Source organism: Amblyomma mixtum, chromosome 1, assembly GCF_055824585.1.
Source record: "Amblyomma mixtum isolate Tamu chromosome 1, ASM5582458v1, whole genome shotgun sequence".
Taxonomy (NCBI): Eukaryota; Metazoa; Arthropoda; class Arachnida; order Ixodida; family Ixodidae; genus Amblyomma; species Amblyomma mixtum.
This window is the reverse complement of record NC_143012.1, coordinates 296,535,030-296,553,483: the sequence shown is the minus strand read 5'-3', so window position 1 is coordinate 296,553,483 and position 18,454 is coordinate 296,535,030. Positions and strand designations below refer to the sequence as shown.

The window sequence follows — 18,454 nt, the reverse complement described above, 5'->3', positions numbered from 1 at the left end:
ATATACACTGTTTCAGGTAATTGGAGCTGCCCGAGGGCACCCATCGCACTGTTTATGAGTGCTCAGAATCGGCAGTGCGTTTAGACGAGTACGTGCAAAAGAAGCATTCCCAGCTTAATGCGTTATTGGCGGCAGCAACAAGGAGAGCGTCTGAGTGGATATGTATCTTTGCATCGTGGCAGATGTGAAGGATAGCTCAAATTACCAGACTCTGCCTGAAGTATAACGATTGATTCCGCGTGTTTTTAAAGCCACTTATACGAAGCGTTAGAAAATAATTTGAAAAGTGGACTAGCGTTAGAGTCGCTGGAACTGCATAGTAGTAGATGACATGAGAACTGCATGGCAGTAGGAGGTCTCGATACAGTCGCTGACGCTGGGACTTTCTTCTGTATGTAAGTTTTGTAATGAATTCTAACCTCGGTGAAATAAAACTGAATTGAATTGAACGCGAGAGTGTGACTTCAAACTGGACCAGCTGCGCATAGAGCCAGAGGTTTTTGTAGGTTGAGGGAGAAATGATGATACAGCTAAGCATGCTGGTTAGGCGAAAAGTGTAAAATGTACCGTGAAACCTTTTTTTTTTTATTAATAAGAGGGAGGAAAGCTGAAGGAGGCGAAGTTGATACCAACTGATCTCTTTCTAACCCAGGCTAACGAAACGGTTGGCATACTTGTAAGCCTAGCTTTTCTTTACGATGATATGAATCTTTAGAGCTCGCTTTAGCGTTCTCGCTCAGTTCCTTCATATTAGTACCTTTTTCTTACGCTCATTGTGACACCCATTATTCATCCATTTGTAGCAGGACTTTTCTGATATAACCTGTCTCACGAATGTTGCACGTGTGTACGTACATCTCCACCAATACAGAACGCATCGAAGGTGCGCTGTTACGGCGCATTCTGTTTTCCTCTTTTTTCCTCGCATCATGTTCACAGATCATTGTAGTAAAGCGGACAAACGAATAAATTAATGCTAAAAGAGCACTTAATAACCCCTGTCCACTACATCTAAGCGTACCGCCTCCTCATGTACGACTAAAAACCATGCTTCCACTACACACGAAGACAAGTCCCCTTGTCGAAACGTTGGCTCAAGCAACCTGATGTTTTCCCCTCCCTTGTTCATTTTGTGATATGCTTCCACTAGGTTAGCCAAGGAAGAAGATACTTGAATTATCTATAATTACTGTTTAGTGCCGAAGTAAAACACAAAACGGCCATTTTAAGCATACTGCAGTGGAGGGCTTTGAATAAATTCGAACACGCGGTGTTCTTTAACTCGCACCGAAGCTTAACGTATACCCGACGTTCTCGTATTCCGCCTTCAGCGAAATGCTGCCGCCGCGGCAGAGACCAAACACGCGACCGTTCAATTTCAGTAGCGGAACGTCAGGTCCACTTAGCTATGAACCGCGGTGGGTCAAAGAGACGGTCTGCTCGCAACCCTGGACACCGCCTTATAGCTGCCATGATGTGCGACCCGAAACGAGACGATCACTTCGGCGAACACACGTCGCTATAGACCAGGCACAACAAGCACGCAAGGGTGGCGGCGAGCGAGCGCCAGTTCAATGCGGCAGTACTCGGCGATTCCAGATTGCGCGCATTTCCCACGGAGGCAGCAATCTTTTTCGCTCGCCGTACAGAGCAATAAACAAGCACGAGCCTGGGCGGCGAGGGACAATTTGGACGGCGGCAGGATGCTGCCGTCTCCTCTTCTGCGAAGGCCGCGCCACGCACAGGCTCTCTCTCTGGCCGCCGTTGCATGTCCACGAGCATGCGCCACGCGGCGAAGGTAGAACAGACTAGGAGGAGAGAGATAGAAAGAGAGGGAGAGGAGAGACGTGGCAGAAATATTGCGCGCCCCAAACGGACGATTATTATCATCCGTGGTGGCGGGGAATGATTACACATCCTCTCGTGCGAGTGGAAGAAGATGAACGCTGTGTCCGATTCGCGCGCCGTGTCTCATTGGGGCATGGTGCGCTTTCGTGGTGCCGGTGGCAGGTGCCGGTTCAGGGAAGCTGGTTGCGTGCGTCACTGCTGCACGACGGAGGAGTCGCGCGCACGCCCGCCCGCCAGGTGCGAGAAATTTGGATTGCCAGAAAAAAATAAACTGAAACGCATCGCAGCTCGCCTTACCAGAAGGGGTGAGGGAAAGCTTCCAAGAAAATGCGAAAAAGTGTCTGCCCCTACGCTGCGTCTAATCTGTCTTCTGCTCTTTAGGTCTGCGGTGATGAGATTAATCAAGCCTAAAGAAATATTGCGCGTGCTTGAAGACTCAGTATCTTAAAATTCCAGACAATTTGTCATTCTTCGATTGAAGCCTTGGTCGAAAGTCGTCGGGCTACATTATTTTCTTCGTTTTATTTTGAACCGTATCGTGGAGTCCTTAAGGTTCTCCTCACGGGAAAAAAGTCTCAGGTGAGGACGAGGGCTTGTCACACCTTAATGAGATTTAGAGAATGAAGACAGCTAAACAGGTGCTCTCCAACCCGCCTGAAAAGCAAACTAGATGTGGCGTGAAGACCAATGACGCTCTTAAAAAAAAAAAAGAGAGACATGTTACTAAAAAAAGTAGACTTCTTGCTCAACCTGGCGCGCTCTCCAGAGCTTCCCCCTCATAGCCCACAACAATCTAGACGACGCTCATAAGTCTTGCACGCCGGAATTGCGTTCTATTCGACCAGCGCGTGTACGCGGGAGTTTTTCAAGTACGACGACAGCGACGCAGTTTACGGTGCTGGAATTTCTGAACATCTATGAAAAAAAATAAAAGAGGCGTTCAGAGACGTGCATAATAAATACCAGCGGTGGAGTAGGGTCGGTGTTCTTCTCATGCCTGGATAATGTTGGCATGTATATCTTCCGTTGTGACAGCGCAGCCTGCGCATGTTTCGCGTGACACACGCGGAAATGTCAGCGTGAAATGCGCAGGAACATCCTGCATATTGCAGTGCAGCACTGTAGATTCGGTGGACCGTCTGGAAGACACATCAATTAGACGCGGTATTGTCGAGCTAATTTAGCCGACGTTGAACGATTCTGTAGACCGCTCTGCTGATGAACCATAATCTGTACCCGCTCTCCTCCTTACATCTTGCTATTTAAAAGCGAGGAAGTATCCTGTGCAGGACCTTACGGGAAATTCCGCAAGTGGGCTCCCCCACGTAGCATAGTTGACCTAACAAAGATGGCGTAGGTATCGTCAGAAGGATTGCTTAAGGGCTACAGGACGAGTGCCATGTCTGTGGAGAGGGAGCATAAAGCATGTATATGAAATATCAAACCGCACTTTCTCGCGTTTCTGATAGGTCGAAGGGCGTTGTCGACCATCTTGTTGGGCCAACGAAGGTGTGTGGAAAAGCCTACTCACGCAAATTTTATCAGGTGGTTTAGTGATTGGTCAGTACCAGCTATCGCTATATGCAAAATTCTCGTCTGTTCATAAAAATATTTGTTTTCTGAAGAAAATAAAAAAAAAATCAGCACTCAAAGAATTTCTTCTCAGGACCCGGACGGTAGCACGAAGTTTGCGTCTAAGTAATAAAGAGGCCACAGATCCAAGATAGCACGCTACGTAAAAATTGCCTATTGCTCTTTGCCAACACATACAGAACCAAGCCACAGAACAAAAAAAACCTGCTCTCCATAGTTTCAAGCATATAAGCATATTTTGGTACATTATCCATGCTTAGCAAGAAAAACGTTAACCCCAAATAGACGTGCCGGCAAGGATCTCTCTGTAGTGAAAATCAGACTAACAGTTTTTTTTTATTATATTTGCTACAGCAGATGCTGGAGTGCACAAAAAGCGCCGTCTACTCTGCTTTGTGTCTATTGACAATCAGAAAAACATCCAATATCTAAAGAACCTGAAATCATACTAATTTCGCCACCCTAATATATATTGCTCATAGATTTTGACTTACAGGACTTACATTACACAACCTATTCTTTTTTTCTTTCTCGCTGCTAGTCTTTTCCATGAACAAGTAATACATAGCACACACTTACGCGTTTGCTTCATAGTGATCATCTCTGTTCAGAAGCGCGCAAATCGTGTAGCGCAGTTTTAGAGAAGCAACTCAACGAGCCATGCATATACGCTAGACTTCGACATCGTTTACCCCGCAGAAACACGGTCGCAGTCGGTTACGCTAGTGGAAGCGATGCTTTTACGCAATGAATTCGTAAATGAGAGCAAGGCCACTTTTTTCGTAATCGTTCAGCGCGGGGAGGTCCCCGCGCCCGAAGCGACGCATTTCCCAACAAATACATATATACGCGTACACTGCACGCGCTTTTATATATATCGCGCGGGCCGCTGGAGCAAGAAAGCGGCGCTCCGCATTATAATAATTATGCCGCTCTCGCAGAGACACGCTGTCAGCTTCTGGTGAGTAATGCATGGCCATTCTGGCCAATGCTGCCTTCTTTCTATACCTGCCCAGCTCGCTCTGTGTCCGCAATGGCGCCGAGCGAATGCGAGGACTGCGGAAATTTGTTTTTTGTTTTGTTCTCCCCGCTCGGCAAAGCCTTCAATCCGAGAACTATATAAGTGCCGCGGAGAGGAGGAAAACGAGCGTGTGAATGTATCGTTCGGGAGCGACGTCTGTATACGTACAAAGTAGGAACATTAAGAGCGCTCAGTTTGTGCAGATAAATGCGACTCGGTGCCTTCTCATTCATCACGGCCCCTACAATTATCCCCGCATTTCCAGCTGCCAAGAGCTCACTGCGGGCCTCGGGGCTTGGTCGCCTATTGCGGGCACCCGAGCAGTGCGACTGACGCGAGATTACTGCGACCGCTGTTATTGTCAAGCGTTCCCGAACCCCGCTGTTGTTTTCTAGTATCTTTTTGTAGTGCTATAACTAACTGCGCCGTCTAACCTGCACGTAAAGTGTCGCCACTGAGTTGAGGCAGCATGCCAGCGGGGCTTTTATGCACGAACGATACGCGTATATATATGGGAGACAGCCCAGAGGCATGCCCGCCGGCTATGAAATGGCCACACACACTCGACTGCATAGAGCGCGAGAAGCATAATGACAGATTTCCTATCCGCCGCTTCTGCAGTAGCGGTAGCCAATGACACGCTACGTTTGGATTCGTACTTTTCTTTTTGCCTCCGCGGAAGGCTCGTTCGGGTTGTTCTGGTCCAACGGCCTCCCCTGCGAACGAGGCCCAAATGACCGGCCGCAGTCGGCGATTGGTCGCCGTTCCGGCAACGTCGACACACGCACACACACATCCGGCAAAACGAAGCTAGTTGGATTTCGAAAAGACCAGAGAGGGGGGTCGGGGGAAGGGGGGGTCTCTCCGAACAAGCGGCCGTGAGTGGAATTCTGGACGTGTCGCTGGCTGCGCGACCGACGCATTACGCCGGGCGGCCTGGAACATGCCTGCATACGTGACCAGCAGCATTTCGAACACAGGCGCGGATGCACTGGCGGGGGGAGGGCTTGTTTCGTTCACTCGTGGTCGTTCGTATAATGTCGTGTTCGTTCGTTCGTAACTCCTGTGCTGGTCCTCGCGGCGGCACAGTCGAGCCTGCGAGGCCTACCCTCAGATATATGGACACGGTCATTTCGAAAGGAGAAGCAGCAGCAGAAACAGCAGTCGTTCTCTGTACATAGCTACTCGGCCGCCGCCTCGTATAATGACTGCCTGCGCGAATTACACACCGCTCGCGCGCTCGGGTCATTCCTGTTTGCTACTGCGCGCGCTGCAGCACTCTGCCTCCCTCCTTCTCCCCCGCAGTCATACACGCTGCCCAAGCTGAAACAAACACGAAACACAAGAGCGTCCGAAGGCGAGGCTGAGGAAAGGCAGCTGGACGGTGCGGGAGCAATTTGCCAATTTGCGAGAGTCGTAGTCGTCGTTTCACCTGGGCGGGTTGTGTCTGTGTGTGCGCGTGCGAAGGGGGGAAAGAGTGAGGAAGAGCGGGGGGGAGGAGGGGAGTGGACAGACAGAATTGCAGGCCGGCTCTGTTTCGATTGCGCTCGGCTGCCGCTCCGAGTGTTTCTGGGTGTGGCGGTCCCACACCCGGCGAGTGGACTGCGAATGCTTAGCTTCTGGCGGGCGTTACAAGCGCGCAGCGCAGTTGTACGACGTACGTGCCCCCTTATGGGCGGCATGCGTAAGTTTCCGCCGAGTGTCGACCAATGGTTCGGCGAGCAGGGCGGAGTATATGCTCTCGCGTAGCCAAAGGCTGCGCTTTCTCGCTGGAAATGCAACGCCATTATACAAGCCCAAAAGGGGGGGGGGGGGGGGGGGGAATGTGCACTGAAGAAGTAGTAAGGGGTCAAAAGAGTCGAAAAGAAAGAGGCGAGCCGCGATGGGCAGAAGCAACACATGCGCCTGCATTGCAAAAACGCATAAAAGAAATGGCGAACAAAGGGCATTTCAATTGCTTCCCTTTTTCTGGGTTTCAGATTGAGCATGGTGCGCACCTAACTTAGCATGGATAAAGACAGCTGAAATGGCAGGATGACTATGACAGCGAATTATAAAGCAATAACATTAGTGCTGTAATGCAAGTCCAAGGCTCTTCAGGGCACGCGTATATACTAGGTGTACATTCACGCCAAAGCCGCAAATGCTGCTGACCGCATGCATTTCCACCCATTAGCGTTATAGTGCTGCTGCTAGCGGAACTCGAAATGTACAAAGTTACACCTAAAGACCTGTCTATAACACTTCTGTATCTACAAAGAAAAAAAAGAAGAATCAATTCCACGCATAAAGAAAAATAGAAACACGAAAACGAAAGACCATCCCGCAATACGCATCTGTCATTCGCTTCATTATCATTTCACTCTTCCTCTCGACAAAAATCTATAACGCGTATGACAAAACACCGCTCTCTCTCTACGCACGGTGGCGCTATTTCCAAAAGTGTCGGGGTGTATATATATATATAACGCCGGGCGCGTTTATTAGGAACCGATTCTTCTTCTCTGGTGTCGCAACAGCGTGATTCAACGCTGCTCTCAGGTGGTCCCGCATTGCGCCATATGGAGCGCGGGGCGCGTGCGAGGGAGACTGCACCCGGCGCGGCTAAAAGGCCGGCGTGCCTGGGCATCGTGACCGCCTCGAGGCGAACGACGCGGCGATAGCTCGCGGATGATGTGGCCGCGGACGCCGTGCGAGGACAGGTAGCCCTCGCCGCGCACGCGAGGAAGGGGGCGGCCGGACGCGAAATCTGACCTCACCCTCTCAGCAACTCGCTGCATGCCCCACGGAAGCAGCCACCTTGATTAGAAGCGATTTAGCTGGGACTTCGGCGCGGCGCCGACCTCTGAGCTTCTTCTGCCTGCTATACGAGATGAAGGGCGAGTGTACAGACGAATTGTTGCTGTATGTACACACTCGTGAAGTGAAATTTGCCTGTCGATGCCCTATTAACATTGCTGCGAGCGAGCCGCGGTATAGTAAGCGCCTGCTTGAAAGTGAGATGTTGCGCGATTAAGCTAACCTTTTGCCTGAGTCGAAAAGTAAACGGAAGTCTCGCTACTGCGGCCGCTTAACTTCATGGGAAGAAGAGAAGGGATTTATCTCAGCCAGTCGTCGAGGAAAATGCGTACAGCGACCGTCGGCAACCACAAATGGGAACTTGAGCAAAAAAACAAAGAGGTGTTTCTTAATCTCATTAAGAGGCAATCCATCGAAGAAGAAAAACAAAATTAGAGATTTAGGGACTCGATGTATACACACCTGACATCTCAGTTTTCCCGAGAAGTCATCTCCGAAAACGGCAGTTGAGAGGTACATGAAGCTTTTGTAACATGCAGAACAACGGTACGTAAAAATGAGAGAGTGATAATTACACTTGGCATCCCCCTGAGCGTAGCCCTACGCTGACTAACGAAAACCTCGGAACGAAATGATTTTTCTTTAGCACCGAAGATGTGTCAGAAAGCTGCGAGGCTTCTTCTTCGCAATGGCATGACCCCGTCCAGGGAGATGTTAAATGTATTTATTTCCTCGTTCGAATTCCATTCCAACTTGTGGAAGGCGGCTTCCTTCATGCAGTGAACTTGCAGCCGAAATGACTAGCTCATATCCTTGTGTTACAGATTAAGATTACGAGTGGCTCCTCTCTGTATCCGTGCTTCGCGCCTGCGCGAAACAAGGCTCATGGTTGAGTTGCGGGATCACCTTTCAGCGGCGTGTCAGCATCGGTCCTGTTCAAGGCTTTTGCAAGCATTCTCTCATACAAACTCTCCCGCGCGGGTCTGTACAGCCTAGGGATCTCCGTGGCAGCGGTTCGCGCCCAGCAACGGCCGTGTGATCCACGGGAACACACGCACCAAGCGCAACAATAATGTCTTCATGCTACAAGGCTGCATCGCGTATATACGTGACATCACGAGGGGACGTCATCGCAAGACGCGCGTAGAATGCGCAGAGCGCTTAACCGAACAACATAAAGAAGGAAACGAGGCCGGTGATATCGGTTGCCCGGACTCCACAGAACCGGTGGCGACAGTGTCACCACGCTCGCATGCGTCCTTTTCTTGTAGCACGTTAACTCGCATCACCGGCGTCTCGCCGCGGCGCGGTGGGCCGCGCGAGATTCTTTAACAGAGTGAAAACAAGAATGCACTTCATTCACCAGAAGACGAAGGCGGGTGGCTCGACTATAAAGGTGACAGGGAAAGAACGCCGAGAGAACGAAGAGTGAAAAAGAGAGGATGAAAGAGAGCGAGGGAAGAGATGCCAGATTGCGGCGAAACAAAAGCGCGCGTCAGTCAGGCCGTCGGGGGGTGTATATATGCGAGCGCGTTACACACTCCAGCAGGCAGGCGTGCCGAGTAGGGTTGATAGTGTGTGCCGAGTCCACTGCGTGGCGCGACCGCGCAGGCCAGCATGCAGCGCCGCGCACGACGTCGCTGGAGCGATCACTCGGCGCGAAGAAATGCGCAAGCTGCTTCCATTGTTGTTCCCACCGCGGCCGGAAAGACGCGCCGTCTTCGCTCACTCTTTTTTTCCCCTTCTTTCTCTTTGAACCTCTTCTGTGCTTTCTTGCCGTACCATTGTGTGTGTACTCTCGTCGACAGCGGCGCCGCCTGGTGTCGTGTGTGCGCGTCCGCAGCGCGTACGGTCGAGCGGCTCGGACGCGGTACGTATGCGAGCTGCTGCTACTGCGTGCACTCTGTTGCGAAAGGGAGCCAGGCCCGGGGAGTTTATTGGACGTCCGTCCACACTGTTCGCGGCGACAACTCGACGACAGCGTCAATGCGTGACGCGGCTGGCGGGGTCGGTTCATTCAGAGTGTTGTAAGCCGCGTTGGAACACGCGTGAGAATGAAAGGCGTGCGTGGTAGTAATGATATGGAGACCCCGCCAGATCCGAATCTTTGAAACTGTTTCTTTCTTCCTCCTGCGTTCTATTTTTTTTTTTCACTCTTGCATTGTGAAAGAGGGATACGGAGAGCGAAAGAAATGAAAAAAAAAAAGACGGCGAGTCATGTTCTGGCGCATTACATAGGCACTACAACTTGAGTACATTAATGCGCTTCCTTGAACACGGGTGGCAGAACTTTGGGGAGTCGAACACTCCCGTAGGAAAAGTGGGAGTCCATGCATGGAGGAGCTCGGACTCCTGAAGAGGTGGGCCATATTTCCTCTATTTTTCTTTCTTTTTTTTTGTATGCGCTGGGGTATACGAGGCGAAGTGCATAGGCACGCTTCCCAGAAAAACCGTTTGAGGTGCGGAGTCCCTCACAAAAATGCTGCTTTTGAGGAGATTTACCTGATATGCCCAACCCCCAATTTCTCAACGAAACCGGAATATATGAGCTCCATTTTGAAGAAATAGAAAAATGATTTTCATGGTAGGGACCAAATAGCCAGGCAGCACCGAACGTTTGAATAATGTTACAAAATTGTTCAGTAAGTTGCAGTAGTGCTTCATGTAGCATTTGCATTGAAATGTTTGGCTAATATTGCACGGCTGTATCGTAAACATTTATTTTAAAGTCAGACCTAACCATCGCGCTGATGCTGTGTTTTATATGTTATTTTAATGTTAAAATCACAAATATAAAACAGCATTACAAATTTTAATGTTTTTATAATGTTCAAATCATAATCACAAAACAGCATTGCCAATATTTTGAAGCATTGCGTCTCAAAAATTTTCCCACTGTCTGTGCTGTAACATTTTTTTTTTCAATTAGCGGAACTTTTCAGTTAAACATTTGAGATGATGCCGGCCATAGACTGCATGCTCAGCCTAAAAAAATTCGTTCAAAAACTATGCAATTTACCGCTACCACATATGGCACCCTTCACCGCTGGCTATGATAAGCTTTAAGTCATGCTGTCCGTCAGAAGACAAGTGTGTGAGTTGCATGCATTAGTTGTGGTTCATTGTAATGCGTGTCGCCCTCACCGCCCCTTGCTCCTGGAAAGTATTGGTCGAAGTTGTGGGCTATGACAATTGGCAGATCTGGTATTTGGCCACCATTCTAACGAAGCCTACATATATGTCGTTGAAATGTTTAATAAGGTTAGGAAGATGTTATTTCAAAGAACATTTGTAATGTTTCCCAAACGTTACGAAAGAAGGACGTCAACGAAAATGTATTAACGTTGGACAGAAACAAAAAAAGTAACATTGTTGTAACGTTTTGGTATTAGCAATGCTGGGTATTAGCAAGCGGAACTGTGAACCGAATTACACTGAAATCCACCACAGGACAAACGAAAACGAGGACTAGCATTTGAACGGAGGTCCCGGTTCTAGACAAAACATTCCGGGCGATCAGTATTACATTGCACGCAAAGCTGGTCTCAGAAACATTAACCAGGTCGTCACCTGCGCGCTTAGGGACACAATGTCATAGTGACGCCTCACCTAGCTATTCGCTGCACTTTCACTTTCAGATCATTCATTACCTCAGTGCTAACAAGATTAAACTGGGTCACACAACCACGTTGCGTGCATGCCCATGAGCCCGCTGGATATGCGCACAGTTATATCTTTCAGCTCTCATCAGCTGTTCACATAGTCCCCAGCAACAAAGCATCATTGTTCCTTCCAAACCAATGCTTACCAGTGCAAGAAACAAAACGTATTGTCTTCTCACCGTCTACACGTGCGCAAGGAATGTTTCGCAACCCGCGGTGTTTCGTGCGATTGCGACTGCGCACGATTCCCTGTTGGGTTTTGTTCGGTGCGTTCCTCCAGCGCTACAGCTATCTCATTCATCGGCTTTCGACCACACCGTGGAAGCAACGGAAAGAGGTGGAGCCGACTAAAGGAACAATGCGAACCGCGTTACACCGTCCACGTTGAATCGAGAAGAAAAAAAAAAAAAGAAAACACGCGATTCTCCCAGCTTCGTCTTTTTTTTTTTCTTCTTTTTGAGAATACTAATCTTCTCCGTTGTGTCCCAAGACACGGGGCGTCCATAAATTAGAGCATCTGGACAGCGGACGAAATCCGGAGGCGCGAAGGTTGAGTGACGTGAAGAAGGGATGCGGCGCACACACCTGTCAAAGGCTCTTAAAGACGGTGGCGGTTTGTGGGCTGAGCTGATTGACGTTTCGGCTCACCGAGACCGCTCTCCGCGAGAGGATGAGGCGATTCTCACCCACGTTACGTTGCGCGTAACACAAACGGTCCGCGCTCTGTAGTGGATATATATTCATGGCGCGTATGCGTTGGGAACTCGGCACTCGACGAGAACAGAGTATTACTACTGGTTCCGCTTTCTGTAATAGTCCTTCTGATATAGAAATATAAGAAGCTCATGCCACGTACTTTGCGGTGACATAAATGAACAAAACACGTTACCCTCAGCGGAGCAGAAGGACGAAGCTGAAGAAGCTGCTTCTCATAATGAGCTGTCGCCATGTAACCACGAAGAAAAAAAAGATAACTGACCTATTCTTTGGTAGGCTGACAATTATGAAACCGATGCCTCTTCTGTGCTGTCGACGACTTTCCTCTTATCAGCAACTATATAGTGCTACCGTTTTCTCTTCTATACTAATGTGAAAATAATATCTACAAACATCGCATCAGGAACAATGTTGGATAAAGCACTGATGTACATATAGTATTACATACCAGATAGTGGTACGCGCAAAAGACAACTATCAGAGCGCCTATGATTCCCTTAGATGACAGTGATGAGTTAGATGTGAATACGTATGTAGCGGTTTTTCTTGCGATCATTTTCGTTTTTAGGGCGTTTTTTCTTCTATCCTTGTTTCTAGTTGCCTGAACAAGTGGGATACCGTAGTAGTTTCGGTTTTACGAGTAAATTTCGATATATGCTTGATGCAAGCAGTGTTCATTAATGATTGGCTAAGTATGTCTGAAAACTTCGCGTATTCGCTATTAACTTTCAGCAAATGCAGTTTTATAATTTACCGATTTCGAAGTATCATTGAGTTGTATGACCCCTATAAGAACATGGGCATGTATTTTTTCACCCATTTATATAAAACTTGTAGAGGGCGGCAATGGTAGCCAAAATTCGTTAAAACATACTAAATAAATTCATGCATTACTATGCAGATGAGTTTCTCAGTTCCGACAGGCTTGAAAACTAAAAACGATTTTAAAAATTATGCAACAGCGTATGTGAACTGTGAGACAGGCATTGAAAGGTGCTTATAGCGTCAGACTACAATTAATCAAGTAGAAAGTTATTACACAGAAACGTACGCCATATTTTAATAGCAATAGCATACAGAGCGTGATTTTTCGGCAAGCATTTTGCAAAATATCAAACATCGCTTTTTCTTTACACCTCGTTGCATTACCTTTTCAAAAGTAAAAGCTTAATCGTTTCGAGAAATTTGGATTAACCTATTTACTTTCTTCGATGCTGCTGCTTTCTCTTCTCATTAACGCTCCTAATGCCCGCGCCATTCATGCGTACATCAGGTCAATGCTTCTCATTTTTTTTTCTATCGAACTTGCTTCCCCCCCCCCCCCCCATTTTTTTTTTTTGCTATCAGAATGCAGATATCGTGGACATCCCACACCGGGATTACTGGCGACATTCTTTCTTTCTGTACACCATGAATAAGGCTTAAGAATTTTTCCAAGCTCCTCTTCGTGCTTTCAGAGGCCATACTACATGCTTTGGGACAGATCGCGCTCAGAACATATGAAAGCATCTTTTCAAGCTCTCTATTTGATCACACTTGGGAAAATGCAAGAAATTACTACAGTTCTTAATATTCACTGCAGAAACCGCATGATTTTAAATACAAATTGTTTTTTTTTTTTTGTTCTTTGCCCTTCCTATGCGGGCCACATTCGGACGGCAGTATTTTGGAAACAAATATAAAGAAACTGGAAACTTTATCGTGAATGCGTTAAATTGGAATCGACTGAGAAATAAATAGCAATGGGGCGCAGTTTCATGGAAGTGCTGGTTCTATTCATGTGCAGAAAGATTTTTAAAAAGAAAAGAAAAATGAAATGACTAGGAAGGGCGAACTCCGTAGATCGAGCGCTTCGGGCGATATGACAAGGAAGACAGGATGCAAAGATGAGCGCGAGGAGAAAGGGTAAAGCTAGCGACAGGAGGCGTGACTTCATTTGCAGTTAAATTGGTGTAAGTCGTTTTCTTTTGCATTTCTTTGGCTAGAGGAGAAGTTCGCAGTGAGGAAGGTGCACTGTGGTGCTGTGAGGGCGCATGATTACGCGGAACAACCTACAACGCTACTTTTTGCTTATCTGTTTCGCAGACAAATAAAGCGGTTATGATGCGTCTATGAATAGCTCCCTGTTTTCAGTGTGGTGGGCAAGAATCGAGGTTCCAATGTTATTGTTCTCATCGGCAGTGGATTGACACGAGTTACGTTTGCTCCATCACCGCTAAGATGCTGGAGTGACGAATGCTAAAGAAAGGTTGAAAACGTTTTACCGCAGCTCTGATGCAGTCGCCAGTGGAAAGTGCACTACCTGACGGAGCTACTTTTTTCTTGGGACTAATAGGCTCTGAATCACGATTTTCTACTTGGATGAACAAATGAACGTTGATGATGACAATACCGTGGAGTCCTCAGTGACGTTTATGCGTGCTTGAACCACAGGGTGACGGAAATTAAGTATGCGGCCGAAACAGTAGTAGAGACAAACTGGATATCTTTGAAATATTAACAAAAAAAGTGTAAAAGGAAAAGTTTCCGTCGCAAGGTTTCTTAAAACGTCATTCTATACAATCCTAAATGCTAGTATTTTAAACATACAGAGGAAGCTATGGTGAGGTAAAATTTGCCTTGCTCATACGATTTTACTCTTTAACTGAGGCTGCAAAGATTGCATAAGAATTTCGGCGTTTTACAGAAAAAATCAGCAAGAGTTCCAAGAACTATGCGCACTACGTGTTAGCAAGAAACACATAGCACGATTAGGGAACCAAGAATTAGCCGTTCAAAAGGCAGGTACTCATGCAAGTTGCTAAGCGTTATTATGTGCAGAAGTATTAGACCGTAAGGGGGGTGTCCGCGTTACGGTACATGCGCCTTTGGCGCCATACTTTTCAAGGAATATATTCTTTGAGGGGCCCGTTGCGGGCAATAACATTCTGTTAGAATTTATCACGCTTGCGAGAAACCGCCTGAATGATTGACAGCTTGCTATTCGCTAATAAATTCGGCATGACTGAGGGTTGTGCGCTCACACTCTTGTTTCTTCCGCACTCACTGTCCTCGCTATTTAGAACTATCTCTGCCCAGTGCGGTCGAATAACTACCGACGCACCCAACTCCTTGAAGTTGATATCGAGTTCGCATGCTGTGGCAACATAGCGTAAATATTTTTCAGACGGCGGAAAAACCCCAACACGTGATGAAATTGGAGCGCGGCGCTTTTTGCCGCTGTTATTATGCATTTGAGGACAATAAAAGGAAAAAATGAGAGGTAGAAGGTAACCAGCAAAGCATGAAAGCATGAAGAAAACACGAAAAATGGCTGTTTGCACCTCCCAACGTCGTTATAAATGATTAGGATGTATAAGGCCTCTGAGATTTGCGTTTGTAATGGAAACTGGAAAATGAGCATGAAGAGAAGCGATTTAGACTTCGGGCCATACTTTGTCACGATTCCTTTCCAGGTAGTACATTATTTTTCCCTTCTATAGGAGTGGAAGTTTCGACTTGTGATATGATGACTGCCAGTTAAACAAGGAGTGCGAGTCGCCGGCTCCGGTATCGAAGGCGGGACTGTGCAACTAACCATAATTTCTTGATTTGCCCTAGCAGCAAATCACACAAAATCGGCAGTTCCTTAACCTTAGGCCGTGTCTTAAAGACGCATTTACCAGAAAACGTCCATGTGCGTGACGCCGAACGAACCGAACCTATAACTCGAAGGGCACGAATGGAAGCAGCGGCATGCCCCATGCTCTCTGCCAGACGTTGAACATCTTTAACAACAGTGTTAACTGGTGGCCCCAATAAATATTAAGCGTTTAAAACTGTGTGCAGCTCATTCACACGCACAGACTCGGGGGACACAGAGAACGAGAGAGAGAGAAGGGGGATGGAGAGTACGAGGAATACAGAGAGAGAGAGAGATCATCGTCTCGATGCCACCGACCCGAAGGGAACGCAGCGTCCTGACCTGGCAGTGGTGCAGTCCTTGTAGAGCGAGTCGAAGTCCTTGCACGAGAGCAGCTTGCACCGGTTCACGCCAGGCTGGATGGCGCCCAGTCCGCGCAGCACGCGCACCTGCTCCACGTTGCACACGATGGGGCTGATGCCGAGCCTCTTGAGCTTGGTGTACACCGTGTGCAGTCCGCCCACCAGGTGCTTGAGGAAGAGCTCGAACGCCTGCGGCAGGCACAGCAGGTACTCGCCGCGGTACGCGAACGCCGCGATCTTCTCCCCGCGGTACTCGATGAGGCGACAGTCGGTCGCGTCAGCCGCCACCGACCGGGACGGGCTCTTGAGGCGCGCCGTGGACAGCGGGTCCAAACCGCGGAAGCCGTTGATCACCGAGCAGAACTGGTCGCACAGGGCGGCCGCGTTGAACGCCGGAGGCAGCGGCGGCGGCAGGTCGGGCCCGCACGGGGACGAGTCGCGGCTGTCGCTCGCCAAGTACGAGGACGGCGGGGGAGGTCCGCCGCCGCCGCCCAGCGAGAGGTTCTCGGGCAGCAGCGAGGCAGCATCGGTCGATGCCATGCTCAGCGCGCGCCGACCTGGTCCGCACTCGACTGCCGAACGGCCCGCGAGTGATCGCGCGCGTCCGCCGGCGTGCGGCCCGCGGTGGTGGCGATAGGAGGGAGGGGGGAAGCTCGGAGAGAGAGGGATAGGTTCTACGGAAGAGCGAGTGGGGGGTTCAGCACAGTCCGGAGAGTGGCGCCTCCTGACGGCGAGCTGCGGCGACGCGCGGCTGTCGCTCGTCATTGGTAGCTGTCGCCGTCGCCGACTGCGGACCCTCTCCGGCTGGAGCGTGGTTCGGGTGTGTCCGGGCCCGAAGTAGGCGCCGTGGAAGCAAATCTTGAAACCATTTATGGCAGCGAGCCAAATACAGCTCTGTGTTACGTAGCGAAAGACGGGTAGTGAAGGAAATCTACTGTCCCTATTATCCGTGAATGAGGTTCACGGATTTATTGGACTAATTGCTTTTAAATTACGTATTATGCTGAAACAGGTTTCACCGGCGAATGTGCAGCATATAATGACAAATCATTACATTATCGGGGGAAATTAAGTTTAACCTGCCTTGGATGCGCAGGCCTTGATGTCAGTCCTGTCTGGCAAGGTGTTCAGGGAAAGACATTATGCTGAAGGCACTCTTTATGGTAGCCTGCGAGGAATTGGAAACTCAGAACTTAGTGCAGACAAGAGGAGAACATGTGTATGATATGGCTTCCAGAAATCATGCTGTTCCTTCAACTATATTTTCGGCGACGAAAAGCGAAGGCGCCATTTTAATGCCTCAAGTAACAGGACGTTATATTCATCTCCACCTATTTTCTTTTCTGCTTTCTAACCCCTCGCTAGATTTTGCAATTTCTTATGAATAGTAATACAATAACAATGCGATGATAATGCATCTCTATTTCACTACGACGTACTATACAATATCGAGGCGACGAAAGAAGTACCTGTCGAAAGCGGTAATAGCCAGAAACCTTATGCCTAAAATCATTCAGGAAAAAAAGGAATTTTTTTTTCAGCTGCTTCACACAGATTATATTCTTCCTTTTTATAATCTGCATTCGCATTACACGGAGTATTAGACTCGACTGCAATCACCGTGAGTTCCTCGTGCCCTGCATGCATTAGCTGGTATGACTTCACGTTGGTTATAAAACGTAAGGCGCCCACTGGTCAACCTAGTCATACTGTATTCAACACGCATCCAGGAACGCTTCCGCGAGAAATACGTGCTACCACCAGCGGCTTTACGTTGCACGGTCACTGAGTAGGAAACTCATTTTTCGAGGCTGGTTCCTAGTCGCACCATCATATTATCTTTTCATAGCAGTAGGTCCCGTTTTAATTGTGCCAGCGACCGAAGCGCCACGTCGTCTTCTCGCGCCTCCCACACTTCGCCGTCTAGAGGGCGAAAAGCACACCCAGAAAAAAAAAAATAAATGAAAAACTTAAAAAGACAGCGAAACAAAAAAAAATAAGAAGCGACTCGTCGGCGTGACCGACGCCCCGTTTATTGATCGAAACGCAGGAGGAAGTAACCGCCAACAAGCGACAGGCGTGATGACACACTCTTTCCCCGGGCTGACAGCCGTCGATAGCAGCGGGATAAGTAAAAAGATGGCAAAGGAAAAAGGGAGAAATCCTCAAAACTCGGTCGCCTGTCCAGCGGGACGGGGGACCCCGTCGATCCATGGCCCTGTTTTTCTGAGCTGCTCCGGTGGACTCCCCGCTGCAGCTGCTGTTGGATTGAACGACGCGCTGTCGCTTGTGTCCCGACGAGGAGTCTCTCTATCTGCCCCGAGGCAAATTGCGAGGTCCACAAGCCGGAACTGAAAGAGACGGAGGGGTATGACTGCACTCCGTTGAAGAGCTGGGAGGTTCGAAACACGGAGCGAGTTTATTTGCGACTAGCATGAAGAAAATGACGTTTGGAGCAAAAAAAAAGAAGGGAGGATGGGGGATGTTGGAGGCTTGCACTTTAAAGATGATCAGCTTTTATGTACATGATTGCACGAACGGCGCGCAGGACGGATATACACAAATAAGGACACGGCGCTTTCAAGAAGTTATGCACCCATTCGCCCACCAGTCAAACATTTTAAACACGTCAAAGTGTAAGTGTACTACATTCTGCGGATACGTGCCTACCGCCGGCACTAAATGTTATAATTTAAACGGGCCACTACGAGTTTCTTGCAGACATCTACCTCGACTGAGGCAGTAAAACCTCGTTATAAAGAAATGGTTTATAACGAAATACTGGATATAACGAAGTAATGATAATTTCCCCTTCCAAGATAGGTCAACG

General features: G+C 48.5%; 1 protein-coding gene across 1 annotated transcript in view; it reads right to left on the bottom strand.

The window, feature by feature from the left end:
• The window catches only part of LOC149372149 (dachshund homolog 1-like), a 62,059-nt gene extending 45,810 nt beyond the window's left edge, over positions 1–16,249 (bottom strand). The window contains exon 1 of the mRNA XM_089566522.1: positions 15,605–16,249. Coding sequence (XP_089422648.1) covers positions 15,605–16,164 — 560 coding nt within the window. The 5' untranslated portion in view covers positions 16,165–16,249. The remainder of the gene's footprint in view (positions 1–15,604) is intronic.
• Between the last annotated feature and the right edge of the window lie 2,205 nt (positions 16,250–18,454).